We start from the raw sequence: 16,773 nt of genomic DNA, 5'->3' as shown, positions 1-16,773 counted from the left end.
CACTTTTAAACGACACAACACGGCATAGTTGAATTCAAATCGGGAGTTGCGTACTGAGCGACGTCTACAAAGAAACTAATGAGCCATAACCTCCACAATACATCACAAATAAATAATATAATCACTAGATCCTCAACACATAGACAACTTAAACAAATACAAACTAAAACCACTTTCGGACAAAGGGATTTTGAGTATTATTCAATTAAAATATATAACCGACTTCCCCTATCTATTAAAACAATTAGTAACGAGAAAATGTTTTAAGAGGCTATAAAAAAATGGATAGTGGAGCTAGGTAGAAGTAAAATGGATTTTCTCGTTCGCCCCTACCAATATTTAATCAACTGCTCCACAAGTGTATAGCTTATGATAGGTGTTTGTTATTTTCATTGTATGTTTTGTAATATAAATAATATAGATGTACATAAATACCTTGTTTTTAAATCTGTCTGAATATTTGTTAATTATCTTCGTTTTTTTTAGGTTAGTCCTCTTTGTTTATTCTCAAATGTAATTTTAAAAAAAGTGTATTGTTAAGTGTCCTCGGCACGGGAAACCCCAATGAGGTCACATTATTTCTATTATTAATTATGATTTGTAAGCAAAACATGTGAATAAATAAAAATATATAAAAAACCGTAAAACTACTCTTTTAAGAGTACCACTACTTTTTTAGTTGTATTCTGTTTGATGCGCGTATGCGGTTTTTAGACTTTTATTAATTCTATGTGAAATGTTTAACAAAATACAACAGGGATGGAGAATACCTTAAATAAGGGAATATGGAAGTCAAGGCATTTACAGGGCTTATGACCTGCCATTGGCTGGTTTAAGTGGCCACTTTACACACTGTGTAAAATTCACCATTTAGCCTATGTTTGAACATCCATATTTCTTCAATTCTTCCATCTGTTGATTTTAGTGAAGTTAAAGAGCTGAAACCTTTATTGTTGTAAAGAGATTCATCTGACTGAATTATTTCACATACTAGGCAACGCCTGAAAACAATTTTTCAATTTTTAAACTTCTTCTTGGACTAGTTGGATTCATCACAATATTTGAGTTTGTCCAAATGTCCCTTATTTGAGGTATTCTCCATCCCTGTTGTAATTTGTTCATCTTAATGACCCCCGAGGGGGTGAAATCCAGTCTTTTGTCTATGAACATTTGGACAAACTCAAATATTGTTCTATGTGATATGTATTTAAATTGTAAAGCATTTTGCCAGGACACTTACAGTAATATGTGATATTTAATTTATTTTTAGATTGATTGGAAATCGTCCTAATACTTATACATTTACTAAGGCAATGGCTGAGCATGTTCTCCTAACGGAAGGAGCTGGAATGCCCATCTCTATCGTCCGCCCAAGTATTGGTAAGTTAGTGCAAAAGTTCTTTCTTATACACGAGGCCTAATTTGAAAAAAAACTAGCATAAAGTTACGCCTAGACATAGTGGAAGAATATGGATGGGAATAACATCCTTATTCCACCACTAGAATGCATTATTCTTAATCTTAAGGCGAGGTTCTGACGTCACTGCGACCTGTAAAGATCTGTTGTGACGTGTCCCCGTGAATACTTCTCACCCTCCAAGCCCAGGTGTATAAAGAGCCTGGCCACTCTGGTCAACTGGCGGAAGGCAAAAGTTCTACAACAACAACAACAAACCGTCACGTCGTTTCCCGTAAGAGTGGGCAGAGAGGATAGAACGTCACATCACTATATCTTTGCAAACAGATCTCGCTTCCACTACATTCATACATCTTCTCATGCACGCGCGCCGATTATTCCGACTTTTGTCCATCTTCAAGTATTTGTTGTATTTTCCTCTATTTCTGCATCCATCAATATTTGCATTGTAAATAGACTTAGCCGTTCTTTCGCAGTCCATTCGCTCTACATGTCCAAATCAGTAAATGTTTGCGTTCTTATACCTTACCCAAATATTTAATTTTGAGGCCCATTTTCAACGAGTTGTAAATAACTCACTATCAGACAATGGGAATCAAGTTGGGGTAGAGTAGGATTCGAACCACGGACTTTTGGTCCAAGAGTCCGAGACACTAGCCACAGGAGCACAACCCGATTAAATATAATAATTCAGGTCCTTTAACTGGCTATATGTATTTATTTATTTTAAAGAAACAAACAGTCGACAATGATATAATAACATTTTTAAAAAAATAGACAGACAGACCAGCGAAGTTTCTAAATAAGAATCATACATATTATTAAATTGTGTTACAACAAAAGGGAGTGTTTATGTGTATTTGTATGAGAGTAAGTGTAGATGTGTGTTTATGTGTATTAGGGTAGGAGTTAGTGTTCAGGTGTGTGTAAGTGTGAGCATCATTAAATAGTAAGTGGGATGGTATCGCAGCCAGAAATAATGTGTCTTAATATATTTTTAAATAAATTAATGGGAATGTAAAATATATCAATAGATGAAAAAAAAAACATTATAGTTAGAGCAAAAACGATAGAGGAAAGAGTGTTGTGCATAGTTAGTACTACAGACTGGCAGATGGAATTAATATTTATTTCTTGTCACGCGAAAGGGGCCATTAAGATTAATTTTGGAGAGTAGGTTAAAAATGTCTACTTTATTATTTAATAATTTATGTAAATAGCATAACTTAGATTAGTGCGTCTATTTTCAAGGGTAAAAATCCGTTTTGTTTGGCAGATTGGCTGTAACTACAAAGCGTTTTATTGTTTTTACAATCTAGGTATTTTAAAAAATTTCGTTACACATTTTCAATCCTTTTTATGTTTTTTATGTATTGTGGGCTCCACAAAACGAATGCAAACTCCAAATTACTGCGTACAAAAGTGTTGTATAAAGTTTTTAAAGTATTTGGTTTTTTAAAAGGTTTGGAAATTCTTAAAACGAAGCCCAGCATTTGGTAATAAGAAGAAGATTAATGTAATAATAATTAAGAAGAACTATTATTGATCTCATTGTACTGTATAAAATTGTAAACTCTCTTTTTGACGCACGAAAAATACTTGAATTGATTAATTTTAGAGTACCTGCTGTCAACACTATGAGTACTTTATTGTTTCATTGCTTCAGTACTTCTTCCAACCAACAAAACAATTCATTGATACCGAGACTGCATAGGTTAGGTAACACTTATGGAACGGCTGCAGACATTCTGTCCAATTCTATACCATCTTATAAGTCCACATTGTGGACACAGCTACAAATAAACTTGATATTATCAAGTTTATTTGTAGCTGCTCGTCAAACTATTATTGACAATTCAATTTCATAAATTAAAAAAATACTTACTTGTTTATTTTTATTACCTTATACTTGTTTTTTTTTTATTTTTTACTATTATATCAAATTGCATTGTAGTATTGGCAAATGCGCATTTCATAGATACATATTTTTATTTCTTATTTTTTCGTGAAAATATATGCTTGCTTGTTTATTAATTTAACTTAAAAATGTCTTTCTTGCTTACCGCAACACTTTATTTATTGTTTGCTTGACAGAATTTATGTCATAAGCTTATATCTTTGCATTTTTTGTTTATATGCTTACTGTTTTTTATTGCATACCGTTGTTATATTTTTTTATTTTTTTTTTACTTTGTAAAACTTTTTATCATATCCTTTTTAACTAATTTCACTTTTTTTTTTGTATATTCTGTTTATTATTTAGTATGTTAGCATGTATTTCATTTCTGTTTTTTGTAAATGCCTTTTAGGCGTTAATGAACAAAATAAATAAATAAATATGTATTGTTTATATATTTTTTACAAACTACTCTCAAGGGGTTGTCCTCTATAGTTCGTGACCTCTACCGTCCTTTATTGTGACGATTTAGTTATTAGTATTAAAATTAATATCCATCTCGTGTTTACGCCTGGTAAATAAATCTCAGGCAATACATACAGCAAAAGTGATAAACTCAGGCGCATATCGTTTTTACCAGGAGCTTTCTCGCTCCCGAAAAAATCCGCCCGGACTTGAAACAGCAAAAAAATATTATTCTGTTAAGATAATTTATTTGTCTGTTATTTTAAACGTTCTATTTCTACGTTGTCGGGTATTAATTTATTTATTCATATACGGCATTTCTGCCATTTACATATACGTGGTATAAAGAATGCTTAAAAATAAAAATATAAAAAAATCGAGTATGAAATATTAATATACTCGTACTGTACACATTATTAACTACTTGAAATACATATATATTTTAAAGAAATTATACAATAACAAAATACATTACTCAATCAAATTATAACTATTCCAACCCAATCTTCTGAAGATGATTAGCTCTTTTTGATAAAAATATGTTGGTCACTTTATTTTTTAAGTTAGGCAGAGATACACTAAATATATCCAAATATGATGCATATTCATTCCCGGTATTCTGTAATCTAACAATAGGTGAGTTATATTGAGCTACCGTTCGACAATTTTGACAGTAAAATATTGTCGAAGTTCTGCTTAACCTAGGTGGTACATAGAATGAAATCAACTTCAGTAGATCAGGGGTATCAAAAGTTGGTTTTACTATTTTATATAAAGTCGTTCTTGCAATTTAGTTAATTTAAGAGAGTCTAGAATTTTGTTATAATTTAATTGTTTTCTAGAAAAACCCATCTTAAAATTAATACATTTAAGAAACTTATTCTGAATTCTCTCAATATATCTGAGTATATTGCCTAATGGAAATAATTTCTTCCAACTAATATATATAAAAAAATACTACTCGTAATATTAAAGCAATAAATTTGTGGTCAAAAATTTCAAGAAAAGTTATTTAATATTTGCATATAACCCTTTGTCGACTTTTCTCTAGTCTAGCGGTCGCGATAACTCATGTATAATTTCAGTTTCAGCATCTCTTGTGACGCCGTTCCCCGGCTGGGTGGACAACCTCAACGGCCCTTCGGGAGTCCTGGCGGGCGCTGGTAAGGGCATCCTCCGCTCCTTTATGTGCCGCAGGGACATGCGAGCCGACATCATCCCTGTGGACATTTGTATCAATGTCCTGATAGCGGCTGCTTGGTACACTGCCAAGGAAAAGTAAGAGGAAGATTTTACTCATTTTAAATCATTCTACAGACTAAAATTACAAAACTACTACTACCAGAGATAATGGACCGCCACACACGACTATCCTGGCATACGTTTCTAGTTTCTTCCACATTACTACATCTTGTCATATATGCCCTTCGGTTCTGCCTGCTTTTGACATGACCAGACTTAAGATTTTGGTTTATCTGATCATGCCACGTCTCACGTTGCGCGTTAATTTTCCCCTTATATACTTGTTTTACCATTCTTTTGTCATCAACTCTTTCTACATGACCAAACCATCTTAGATACCGTTTTTTAATCTTATCAATTATACCTAACTCAGATTTAACACTCTCGCCTGATTTCATAATTTGTAACCCTGTCATACATCGACTTTCCACAAATTCGTCTAAGAGATCGCATTTTGACCGCGTTCACTCAGCTTTCATCATTTCGTTGCAAGTTTTTTTTCCAATGCCATTTTTTTATTTCGTTTTATTTGAAATTGGCTAAATTAACACGGCAGATAAAACCATATACTTAAGACCTTCAATTTGGCCAACATATCAGACCAGGAACCCTTGAGCAATGCTTTTTATTATGAAGGTATAATACTCTCCAATAGCAAGAGTCTTTGCCTCCTAAACATAGTTTCGCTGATGTGAAAGATGTCGATCTCCAAAGTGATTATGTTCAGTTGCCTGACTGCTCTTCCTATCGGCATAACCAGAGGCAAATGGTTCTGGAAGCCGGGAGGTAAAACAGTCTTAATTAATTCCTAAACAAATTAAAACTGATTACTTCTGGCTGTGATACGATCCCACTTTCTATTTAATAATGCTCACGCTTACACACACTTGAACGCTTACTCCCACATACACACAAACACACCTATACACTTACTCTCATACAAATACACACACCCTTTTGTTGTACCACAATTTACGTATAATTTTTGTTTAGAAACTTGGCTGGTCTGTCTTTAAACCGTATTTTTTTCATGTTATTATATCATTGTCGACTGTTTGTTTCTGTAAAATAAATAAATAATACTAGCCAAAAATGTATGAAAACGCATAAAAATCAACTATAATAAAATAAAAATATAGAATTACTTATAAATTAAATACATGTACTCTGTTTTTATTACAGCGCACACAAGAATATATTTTTGTGTGTCCTATTTCCAGATTCAAAATAAAATAATAAAATCTTCTTAGTTTTTTATTGTTTTTTTTCACTGGGGTGTTCTAGCCAGTGTCAAGCTTGATATATACTTATTTAATTATTTGCACATGTGTTAGTACTATACATACAAGTAAGTGTATAAGTATTTAATATTACATACACTTTACATAATATATAACTTATTTACAACTTAATACCATTTATAGCTACATATTTGAATAAAAATTTTAATATATGTTTATTGGGTGGGGACAAAAGAGTGAAAATATTTGTAGGGAATGGGACGCTGATTTTGGAGAGGTCAGATAGGAACTCAGGATAACAATCATTTATAACAAGCATACAAAGAAAATATGATTTAAATCTTCCTCCTCAAGCTGAAATTCACACATGGCAGAGTTCCGGATAAGGATTCTAAACAAACGAGAACTATTACAACAATGAAATAATAAAATCCAGAAAGAAAAGTAAAAAGAGAGTAACCAAACCCCTTAAAAAACCGGAAACTGAGATGGAAGACGGAGATATCCATCTGAAACGTAAAAATTGATATTCTACAAAATAGCATAGTTATACACCCATCCCTTAGATCAAAATTTGCAACATAGAAGTTGCAAATTGTTGGTCCATAGCATACATAAGAGAAATGAAGTGGGGTAGAGCCGCGGATAACTATTATAATCTTAGAGTAAATATATAAAAAACTCCTTGGGAATATTGTATATAATTATGTATAATATGTTTTCAATTTAATAAAAAAAAAAAAATAATAAAAAAAATATACTCTAAGATTATACTCATGTAGAGGTACGAGATAATGAAATTATGACTTAATGTGAGATCCCTGTGAATGAGGCTATAATGAAACAGGTGGAGGAATTTATGTATCTGGGAAGCGTGTTTACTAGGGATGGAATTACCAAAGAAAATATTTAAAGGAGGGTTCATGCAGGGAATAGAGTGAACGGTGTATTTACATCAACCTTGACAAATAAATATTGTACAAAAAATATTTATCCTAGCTACGCGAAGAATGAATGTCCGCTAATCCTGCAACAAATCTGTATAAGAGAGAGAGCACAAAGATAGAACTCATATCAAAAAAGACAGAGACGCTCTTCTGTGGCGAGTGTTGTGTATAACAGATTCAGTCTTCAGTCGGTTGATGACAATGATGGGGAACGCACGCGCGTAATATGAGCGGCGTATTTACGATTTATTTCGCTGTTACAGGGCTAAATTATTACATCAATTATCGCTTCTTTACATCAATTATCGAAAAATAATTATTTAACAGTCTCCATGTTTTTTTCAAATATCTGAGCTTTAGAATACTCCATATTTTACTAGTGGTTACATGATGTTACATCACCGCGCGCAAAGGAATTATTTACTATAGTCTTTTAAGAGTTAAAAAATGTGTTGTACTCGTATATTCTTTGTTTATAAAAGATTCGCGTTACTTAGAAATTTATATTTACAGCTATCAATGGCCCCTATCACCACCGCCCAGTAAAATATATAATAAATTTCCCTACACATATGAGGTATAATTATTCGTAAGTTTTTTCTCTTTTAGGAATGCGCCTATAAGGGTTTACAATATAACCACCGGAGAATCAAATCCTGTGTTCTGGGGACAGCTGGAGTCGTGGGGACATCATCAGATTGTAACCAACCCGTATGATGCAGTGCTCTGGTACCCTGGAGGCACATTTAAATCAAACAGGTAGATGGATATTAGATCTGAAATTATAGCAACGATTTCATCTGGTGTATCGCAAGGATTACCTTTGGGTCCTCCATTATTCCGCCTTATAACTGATAAGATAGACACATTTCAAATCATCATTGTATTTTTGGATCAATTGAAAACATGACAACACATTTATTATTTTGTAACAAACTTATAATTTTTTCTACGAGTAGTAAATATAATTTTATGGATCGATCAAACAGCGTACATGGTTATTTTATAAAAAATAAAAATTATATTTGTAAAAAAACACTAACTGAGAACACATTTGATTTTATGTTTTACTAAATAGGTTTTTTTAAAATTATTTTTTTTATTTATAAATAAACATATATAAAAAATACCTTAATTCTGGTGGTACATTTATACACCACATTATTTTAGTACAAATCAGTAATGTTTTTTCTTGTTTTTAGATTCTTGCATTGGGTCTGCGTTGGCCTGTTCCAGGTTTTTCCAGCCTATATAATTGACTTCTCGTCTCGTCTTTCTGGCAGTAAGCAAAAGTGAGTAAGAAAAAATGGATTTTAAACATAACAATTCCTATAATCTATTACATTTTTGTGATAATAGAATTTTCGGGATTGTGTATCGTCTATCTAACTACATAGGTGGAATCTATTTTAAAGCGGATAGTTTTATGTGCAATGCTAATTAATAATAAAAATGACTACCTACTGGTGAATTTATTATACAAGTTTGATTTTATTAATATGTTTAAGTAATGCCAAAATTGCGATCAGATTACTGAAAAAACATTTAATAACTGACACACATTTTTTTGTTAGTTTTTAGGAGAATGGTTCAAAGGAGTGTTGGCTGGTTCTAAATGTTTTCTTTCTTGTCATAAATCGTACCCAGCATCTTGTTTTAGAAGTATTTGAAGCGTTAATATGTTTTTTTTTTAGACTCAGTATGGTCCGCATTCAAGACAAAGTAATAAAGTCGACCCAAGCCCTTGAGTACTTTACAACTCACGAATGGAAATTCATGAATAAAAATGTGGCCTTCCTGAGGTCCAAACTCACGGAATCAGATAGGAAAATGTTTGATGTGGACGTCAAATGCATCCAGTGGAAGCCGTACCTTCAGCATTACGTCATGGGCATCAGAAGATACATTCTCAAGGAGAAAGATGAAGATATCCCAACAGCCAAACAGCACATGAGAAGGTAAGATAGAATGATAAAAAGGTGATTGATGTAAATGTGATGCACGTTAAATGTGTAAAACCTTTGCTTATTCAATCAACTACTTCAATTCAGTGAACTTACAGTGAAAGGCTTGTCTGTCGTCAATAACTTTTTTTTAAGCTATCAACATTTGGAATTACAGGACTCATTTGTTTTTTTTTCTAGAATGTTCCTGCTTCACTACGCCACAAAAACCTTGATATTCTACGGCTTGTGGAGACTGCTCGTTGCCAACTCGCCCATCGCCAGAAAAATTAGCTACAACATCATCAGTCTAGCTCTTGCAGCGATAACGAAATTCACAAACGCATTTAGCTATTAAGCAAATTAATATAATTTAGTATTAGATAAATTAAATACCAGTTGTTTTTAATACAATACATAAAGATAGCCTAAAGCTAAAGTTTGCCGCTAGTACTGTTGTATTAGTGGCAAGTTTACTGTTAAGGCATACAGGCAAAACTTTCTGACTTCATTTAATGACATAATAACAATCAATGTAGTTTTGTTCTGGTTTTTTCTTTAGTTTGTATTTTTGAGTAACTCGTTACCATTACAAAACTTATCAATGCGAACTTATCAAAGCACTCCCTCAAGTAGCGAATGCCAAATGTCACCGATTGGTTTAAGGTCACCACTGGAGTTCGTCAAGGTTGCGTTCTTGCACCGTTCCTCTTTATAATCCTCATGGACTTCACCCTAATGAAGTAAATTTCACTAGATCGAGGAATACTCATCTCCTCTCAAAAACTCTGCTTCAAATATGCCGATGATGCGGTTACAATTGACGATTCAGTCACAGGTCTTCAGGCCACTGTAGATACCCTAAATAGGTACTCCACATGCATTGGCTTAAAAATTAATATTGCAAAAACTCATGTACTGTGTAACACTTCATGCTTTGATGCCCAAAATTCTCCGACTCTGTCAAACCAAATCATCGAAAGGGTCGAGAGTTTCAAATACCTGGGAGTATATGTTGAGGAAAATGGCAGCTTTCAAAAAGAACTGGGATTGCGGCTAAGAATAGCAGGCGTCACATTCAACAATATGAAGGCTGTCTGAAGATCAGATATTTACTCAGTGAAAACCAAATGCCATCTATATAACGCCTGCTTAATAACTATTCTCTACTACGGATGCGAATCGTGGTACCTCACTATGACCCAAAACAGCAAAATACTGAGTTTTAAGAATAGGTGTCTCAGAAAAGTCTTGGGTGTGCGGTGGTTTGACTTTGTGCGGAATGAAGTAATATAATAATCGGATGCAGCACACTCCAGTGACAACTGTTATCAAGCGAAGACGATACGGTTGGCTTGGCCATGTACTGCGAATGCCTCCTGAGAGCCTTAACCACGCTTGCCTACTTTATAAGGCATTAAGTTCTCGACGTCCTGGACGTCCACTGCTGGCTTTGTTGGCAGTTTATATCAGAACTGCGGGACGCGAACCTGACTTGGAAGAATAAAGTGATAGATACCTGAAGGTTTTTTGTGGACACCATATGCTCCAACTATGGAGCGGACATGGAATGAAGTGAAGCGTTACCATTACAACGACGCACTGTCAGCATATTATTCATGTCATCTTATTCAGCCCTGTTTTCTTCACTGCTGGATAAACGCCTCTTTCAAACGTCTCCATTTCTTCCTATCACCCGTTTTTATCATACATGTTTTACTGGCTATCGAGGCAATGTCATTGACCCATCTTTTTGGTGGCTTTCCAACATTTTATTATTCTGGGTCACCTGCCAATCAGTTTGCCTCGTCAAGTGTCCTGCCCACTGCCATTTTAATTTTGCTGCACGATTAGTGATATCACGACTCCGGTTTGGCGCTTTATTTCTAGTACCTTCTTTAACTCTTGTGTGGCTGTGATGTCACACTAGTCGACATAGGACACAAGACTTGATTGATATATCTCTTATTAAAAAAAAATGATGAATTCGTATTTTTTGTAATCTTCAATTGGTCATTTTCACACCCGATTTGGAAAGTGAAATTTGTATGACTGTGCAAAATGTTAATACAAAAAATATTTATTCTTGCTACGCGAAGAATGAATGTCCACTAATTCAGCAACAGACACCTTATACAAGAGAGAACACGAAGATAGAAGTCATAACAAGGAAGACAGAGACGCTATTTTGCGGCGGGTGTTGTCTAAAACAGATTCAGTCTTTAGTCGGTTGATGACAGTATTGGGGGACGCACGCGCGTAACATGAACAGCGTTTTAGTGGTTTTAATTTAATTGGCTAAAGCATAAATTATATGTTTTTTAGCATAAATTATGGAAAAGGAATTATCAAACTGTATGTCTTCATATTTTTTTTCAAATGTCTGAACTTTAGAATATTCCGTCTTTTACTAGTGGTAACACGATGTTACATCACCGCGCGCAAAGCGATTATTTACCACAGTCTTTTAAGAGTTAAAATTGTAAAAAAACGTAATTTAAAAATATTACATATTTTCAACTTGTTTAATAATTGGGATTTTATTTACCAATGAAATGAATATATCTGTTCTTTATTAAGTAACTCATATTTTCTTATTATACGCATTTATCTGCGTAACGACACGTCTTATCACGACGAAGGTCCGTTAGAGAATGAACACATGGAAGGCAATAAAATAACCGTATCTATTTTATTATAATTATATAACTGAGTTCAGGTGATAGTTAAGAAAAGTAACATAAATAAGTAAAGTGATTGGAAGTATTTGATTGATTCGAATGAACGGTTCATTTCGATCGATTTTAGAACTATTTCGAAATTATTGAAAAAAGAAGTGACTTCATTAATAGTAGATATGTCGAATGAAGATCCTGATGCATTATTCACCTCAGGAATAACCGAAACATACCAAATTTTGTAAAATACATTTATGGCGTGGCCTGTTGTGATACTAAATGTGAAAGTGAACAAAACAAAAATATTTCGATTGAGTGACGTCAGCAGGCGCAACTCAGTGGCGATTTTGTGTCGTCACGAAATCAATCAGTTTAAATAAAAAACGAGCGCCCGAGTGATTCCGAAGCGTCCCGAATGGATAACGCGTCAAATATTTACGAATATTACAGCCATTGCATAAAAAATAAAGGAAGCATGATTGTGGTTTCGTGGCTAGTATCACAAACTCACGCATCAGAGGTCCGAGATTCGAACCCCACTATCATAACTTGATTCCCGTTTTCTAACATTGAGTTATTTACAACTCGTTGAAAATGCCACCCAAAATAGAAATGTTTGTGTACTATAAATCATAAAAACGCAAATATTTCTTTACAAAAAATGGTTAGTAATATTTTTAAGTTGCGAAACGCTTTTAATTTAAAAAAAGGAAAATTCCATTGTGTCTTTTTACTCATTTCGATCATTGTGATTTCCAATGGTTAAATTTACGAACCGTGTTTCAACATTTTTAAATAAAAAACATTCATATAAAAATACCCAAAATTAAAACAAATGTCCCTTGCCTGTTTTTACTTAGTTTTTGTAAAACAATTTTTAATTATTTTATATCTAACGAGTTGTACACCTATTTAACGTATTCCCTCGATTAAATGACACAGGTTTTTTTTCGATTTTGGAGTCTGTGAATTCGAAGTGCGTCTTATAATCGTCTTGCGATCGCCGTTATAGGAAAATATCACACACTACGAATATCAATAAAAATATTTTAATTAGATTATGTGGAGAAATGTTTTCATATATAACTTTTAAAAAGAAATTCGAAAGAAAGTCACTAGAAAAACGCGACATGTTTGGCATTGATAGTTGTGACGTCGAAATTCGTGACGATGTTCTATAAAAATTTGAATGGTTTGGAACAAAGTTGAAAATTAACATGAATCGTAACGTATTGCGGGCGTGACCAATGCAATGACCGTGTTTGCGGGAATTCAAAATTACAAATTGAAAAATATTTTTAATGCTACTGAAAAGTAGCAAAAAATTATTTTTTTACAAGACAGTATTTCATAGACCTTTATTACTTTAATTAAAAATAAAAAAAAATATGACACTTCCTTGAAATATTGTTTTTTTTTCTTTGTTACTATTTTAAATGTCGACAAAAAGTTGCAGGGTGCTTATGCTGGAATCGTTCGTCTTTAGAATCGTATGCGACTTGCGTAATTCGACGAGTGACAGCATTCTTCGACCACCCATACGAATGCAGTCGATTGAAAACCAATCGACTTTATCTCGAGCGCCACAAAGCACTCGACATTGACAATCGAATGCGACATCGTTACTTCAACGGTCAAAATTCCTTCGGGTAAAACGCTCGGCATTCATGTTTGCATGACACGTAGGTATTTATGTTATATTTTAACTTTAAATTTGCAACACTGACCAATGTTATGATGATGGCGTATCAACACATGTGCAATAAATATAACTACTTATTTTTAATCCATTATCAAATAAAGTTTCACTAGAAACATGATTTTAAAATTATTTTATCGCTCGTCGATGCCAAAATATGTATTCGAGATATATATTGTACAATATATTTTTAAAAATTCATTAAATGAATATGAAGTATTTCTAATAACATGTAGATGTGTGTTAAGTCAAAGGCAAATAATAATTATAAATGTTTTATTAACATATTACAACAGAGATGAAGAACATTTAAGAGAAGGTAATATCCAGGCATCTACAGGGCTTATGACCTGTCAATGGCTGGTTTAAGTGGCCACTTTGCACACTGTGTAACATTCACCATTCTGCCTATATTTGAACATCTATATTCCTTCAATTCTTTCGTCTGTTGATGTTTGTGAAGTTAAAGAGCTGAAATCTTTATTTATGCGGGTGAGATTCATCTAATTGAATTATTTCACCTACATACTAGGCAACGCCTGAAGTCCAGTCCTTGTCTACAAAAATTTGGACAAACTCAAAATATCGTTGATAAATGTTTTAGTTTCTCAGTAAAACATTTTCTTTTATTTTTTTCATAATATTCCATACACAAAATATTCCATAGAAGAAGTCTGACAACAAACAATAAAAGTTTACGTGTGGCAGGAGAGCCATCGATAAATACGGATTTGTTAATGTTGCCACTTTCTCGTTCGTCTTTGTAATTGAATTGTCGGAGGGTTTTTAAAAATAGCATTATGACAAAGCAATCGAGATGCCCAATCGACTATTGTCGAGTGGGTGACAGAATGTCACATGTTTCCAACAAAAAGCTCCCAGGTAATTATGATGGTTCATTGAAAATAAAAGCTTTTGCTTATAATAAATATGTTAGCATAATAAAAAAGCTGAAGGACGCAAATTTGACAAAGGCGAAGCGAATATTTTTAAGGAAGACCCAGACAAAAACTCGTTGAAAAGTGATAAAGAAAAAATTCTTACTCTAAAAGCCTATATGATGTCAGAAAAATTTGGTGAATACGTATTTGACCACGGCTTTCATTTTGTTTCCTTTAAAAATGTTATTCGGATAAATAACAGCTGCATTTATCATAAATAAAAAACAAAACACATATCAAAAAAGGGAATGAGAAAGTCGGCTTTTAAAAAATATTTTTTATTTGTATATACTATTTAATTGAGCCAATTTTTAAAAATAATTTTTATGTATCGTATTATCAGCGCAACGATTTTTTAATAATTTTAGTCGGCCTCGTGGTGTAGTGTTCAGCGCATTTGCCTACCATGCAAGAGGTCTCGGGTTCGATTCCCGACACGGTTGACATGAAACATTTATTTAAAAAAATGTGTTTTTATACTGCAATATTTCTTAGTCCCTGGACTGGTACCTGAAGCGTAAAACTTATCATCCTACCGTCATGTAACAAAATAAAGATTATAACGATACACTGCGATTGGTGTACCGATGCAGTGCCCTATGCACCATTAGGTGCGGAAAGGGTATGACGATAATAATATATCAATAGTTTTTAATTTAATATATTAGAATTTATATTCAAGAATACATTACAATTCATATTTATAATTGAAAACAAGTTAGTAAAGTATTACAGCCTCTCATTAAAAGATGCCAAAAACTTAATAAAATTTCAAGCGACAATTTATTTTTAAAAAAAATATAGTTTCTGGTATTTTCATTTGTTTTTTTTAAAAATTGTATTTTTTAATTGTTTATAACCTCTGTATATGTAAAAGCCCTTTGGGCCAATGCCCAATAAATAAATATTTTTTTTTTCGTCTGTAAAATTGGGTTTTTGGAGATACTGTCATCTCTTGCATACAGATAATGTTTTTTTATACCAAAAAAATATGGTGCGTCTTATAATCGAGGAAATATAAACGTTAAAACATAAATAAAAATACAAAATATGTACGAATCTACGCTTGCATATATTTTATGTTATTTTTATGATATTGTATAATTTATTATATTTAATGTAACCTAAATATTATCTTGCTTCTGGGAACAAGAAAATATTAAGGTTATATCAAACTTAAATGTAATTAGTTAATCAAAATAATATAACTCCTTTTATTGATTTTGTGGTTAAATATCAGTTTAAAAAATGTATCTGTTCCTGAGAGGATAAAACACGGGAATCCACTTTTTGCCGTTTTGAAGTTAAAAATGCAGACATTATCGCAATAAGCTGTTTCGCAATAAATACAACTTTCGTTGTAAAAATGGTTCTTTAAGTCCACAAAAAAAATCCACTTTGTTTTTTTACAAAAAACCTCACCAGTTCTAGATACACTATTTTAATATATGCGATTAGTATCAAAACATTATTTCATTTGGTTTAAAAGTCATGATGTTTTTAAAAATCAGACAATCACGAAATTTTATTTCTGTAACATTTCGTTCAATGTACTCCCATGGTTTTTTCTTTAAGGTACAGAATTATGTAATTACTCATGTACATAATAATTTGTATATTTTTAATAAAATAAATAATTTGTATCTATTTTATATTTGTTTTATTTCATTTTGAACAAATTTGTCCACATTCACTATGTTATTGAGCATATTTCAATATTTATTTATATTACAATATTTGAGTTTGTCCAAATGTTCGTAGACAAAAGACTGGATTTCACCCCCTCGGGAGTCATTAAGATTAACAAATTACAACAGGGATGGAGAATACCTTAAATTAGGGAAAATGGAAATCAAGGCATTTACAGGGCTTATGACCTGTCATTGGCTGGTTTAAGTAGCCACTTTACACACTGTGTAACATTTACCATTCTGCCTATGTTTGAACATCCATATTTCTTCTTTTCTTCTATTTACATATTTTTTAAATTTTTGAATTTTTTTTTAAACTTTTAGTGCATAATGTTATTTGTACATTGGCGGGCTTATTGCCAAATGGCAATTTCTTCCAACCAACCAATAAAATAAAAGTTTTATTTTTATAATTCAAGTTACAGAACATATTCAAAAGAAAAAAAAAGATTAAAAAGCTCAAAGTATATCAAAATAGAAATAAACGTATTTGTTTATAAATTACCTTAAATCAAAACTATTACTCAATGGGAAAAAGGAAAAAAGAGGAAAGAGGAAAAAGGAAAGGAGGAGAGATTAAGGAAGAGAAAGGAGATGTTTTTTCAGACGTGA

The 16,773-nt window shown here is 32.6% G+C and overlaps 1 protein-coding gene across 2 annotated transcripts in view; it reads left to right on the top strand.

Moving 5' to 3' along the window:
• LOC148273294 (putative fatty acyl-CoA reductase CG5065) overlaps positions 1–11,702 on the top strand; it is a 59,599-nt gene extending 47,897 nt beyond the window's left edge. For both annotated transcript variants that reach the window (XM_088238918.1, XM_088238919.1), the window contains exons 7-12: positions 1,271–1,380; positions 4,865–5,057; positions 7,819–7,968; positions 8,412–8,501; positions 8,904–9,167; positions 9,354–11,702. In XM_088238918.1, coding sequence (XP_088095044.1) covers positions 1,271–1,380; positions 4,865–5,057; positions 7,819–7,968; positions 8,412–8,501; positions 8,904–9,167; positions 9,354–9,510 — 964 coding nt within the window. In that variant the 3' untranslated portion in view covers positions 9,511–11,702. The remainder of the gene's footprint in view (positions 1–1,270; positions 1,381–4,864; positions 5,058–7,818; positions 7,969–8,411; positions 8,502–8,903; positions 9,168–9,353) is intronic.
• Positions 11,703–16,773: the final 5,071 nt, after the last annotated feature.

Source organism: Micrasema longulum, unplaced genomic scaffold (assembly GCF_059751315.1).
Source record: "Micrasema longulum isolate JH-2025_06_02 unplaced genomic scaffold, ASM5975131v1 h1tg001997l, whole genome shotgun sequence".
In the NCBI taxonomy this organism is placed as follows: domain Eukaryota; kingdom Metazoa; phylum Arthropoda; class Insecta; order Trichoptera; family Brachycentridae; genus Micrasema; species Micrasema longulum.
This window is presented reverse-complemented; position numbering and strand designations above follow the sequence as displayed.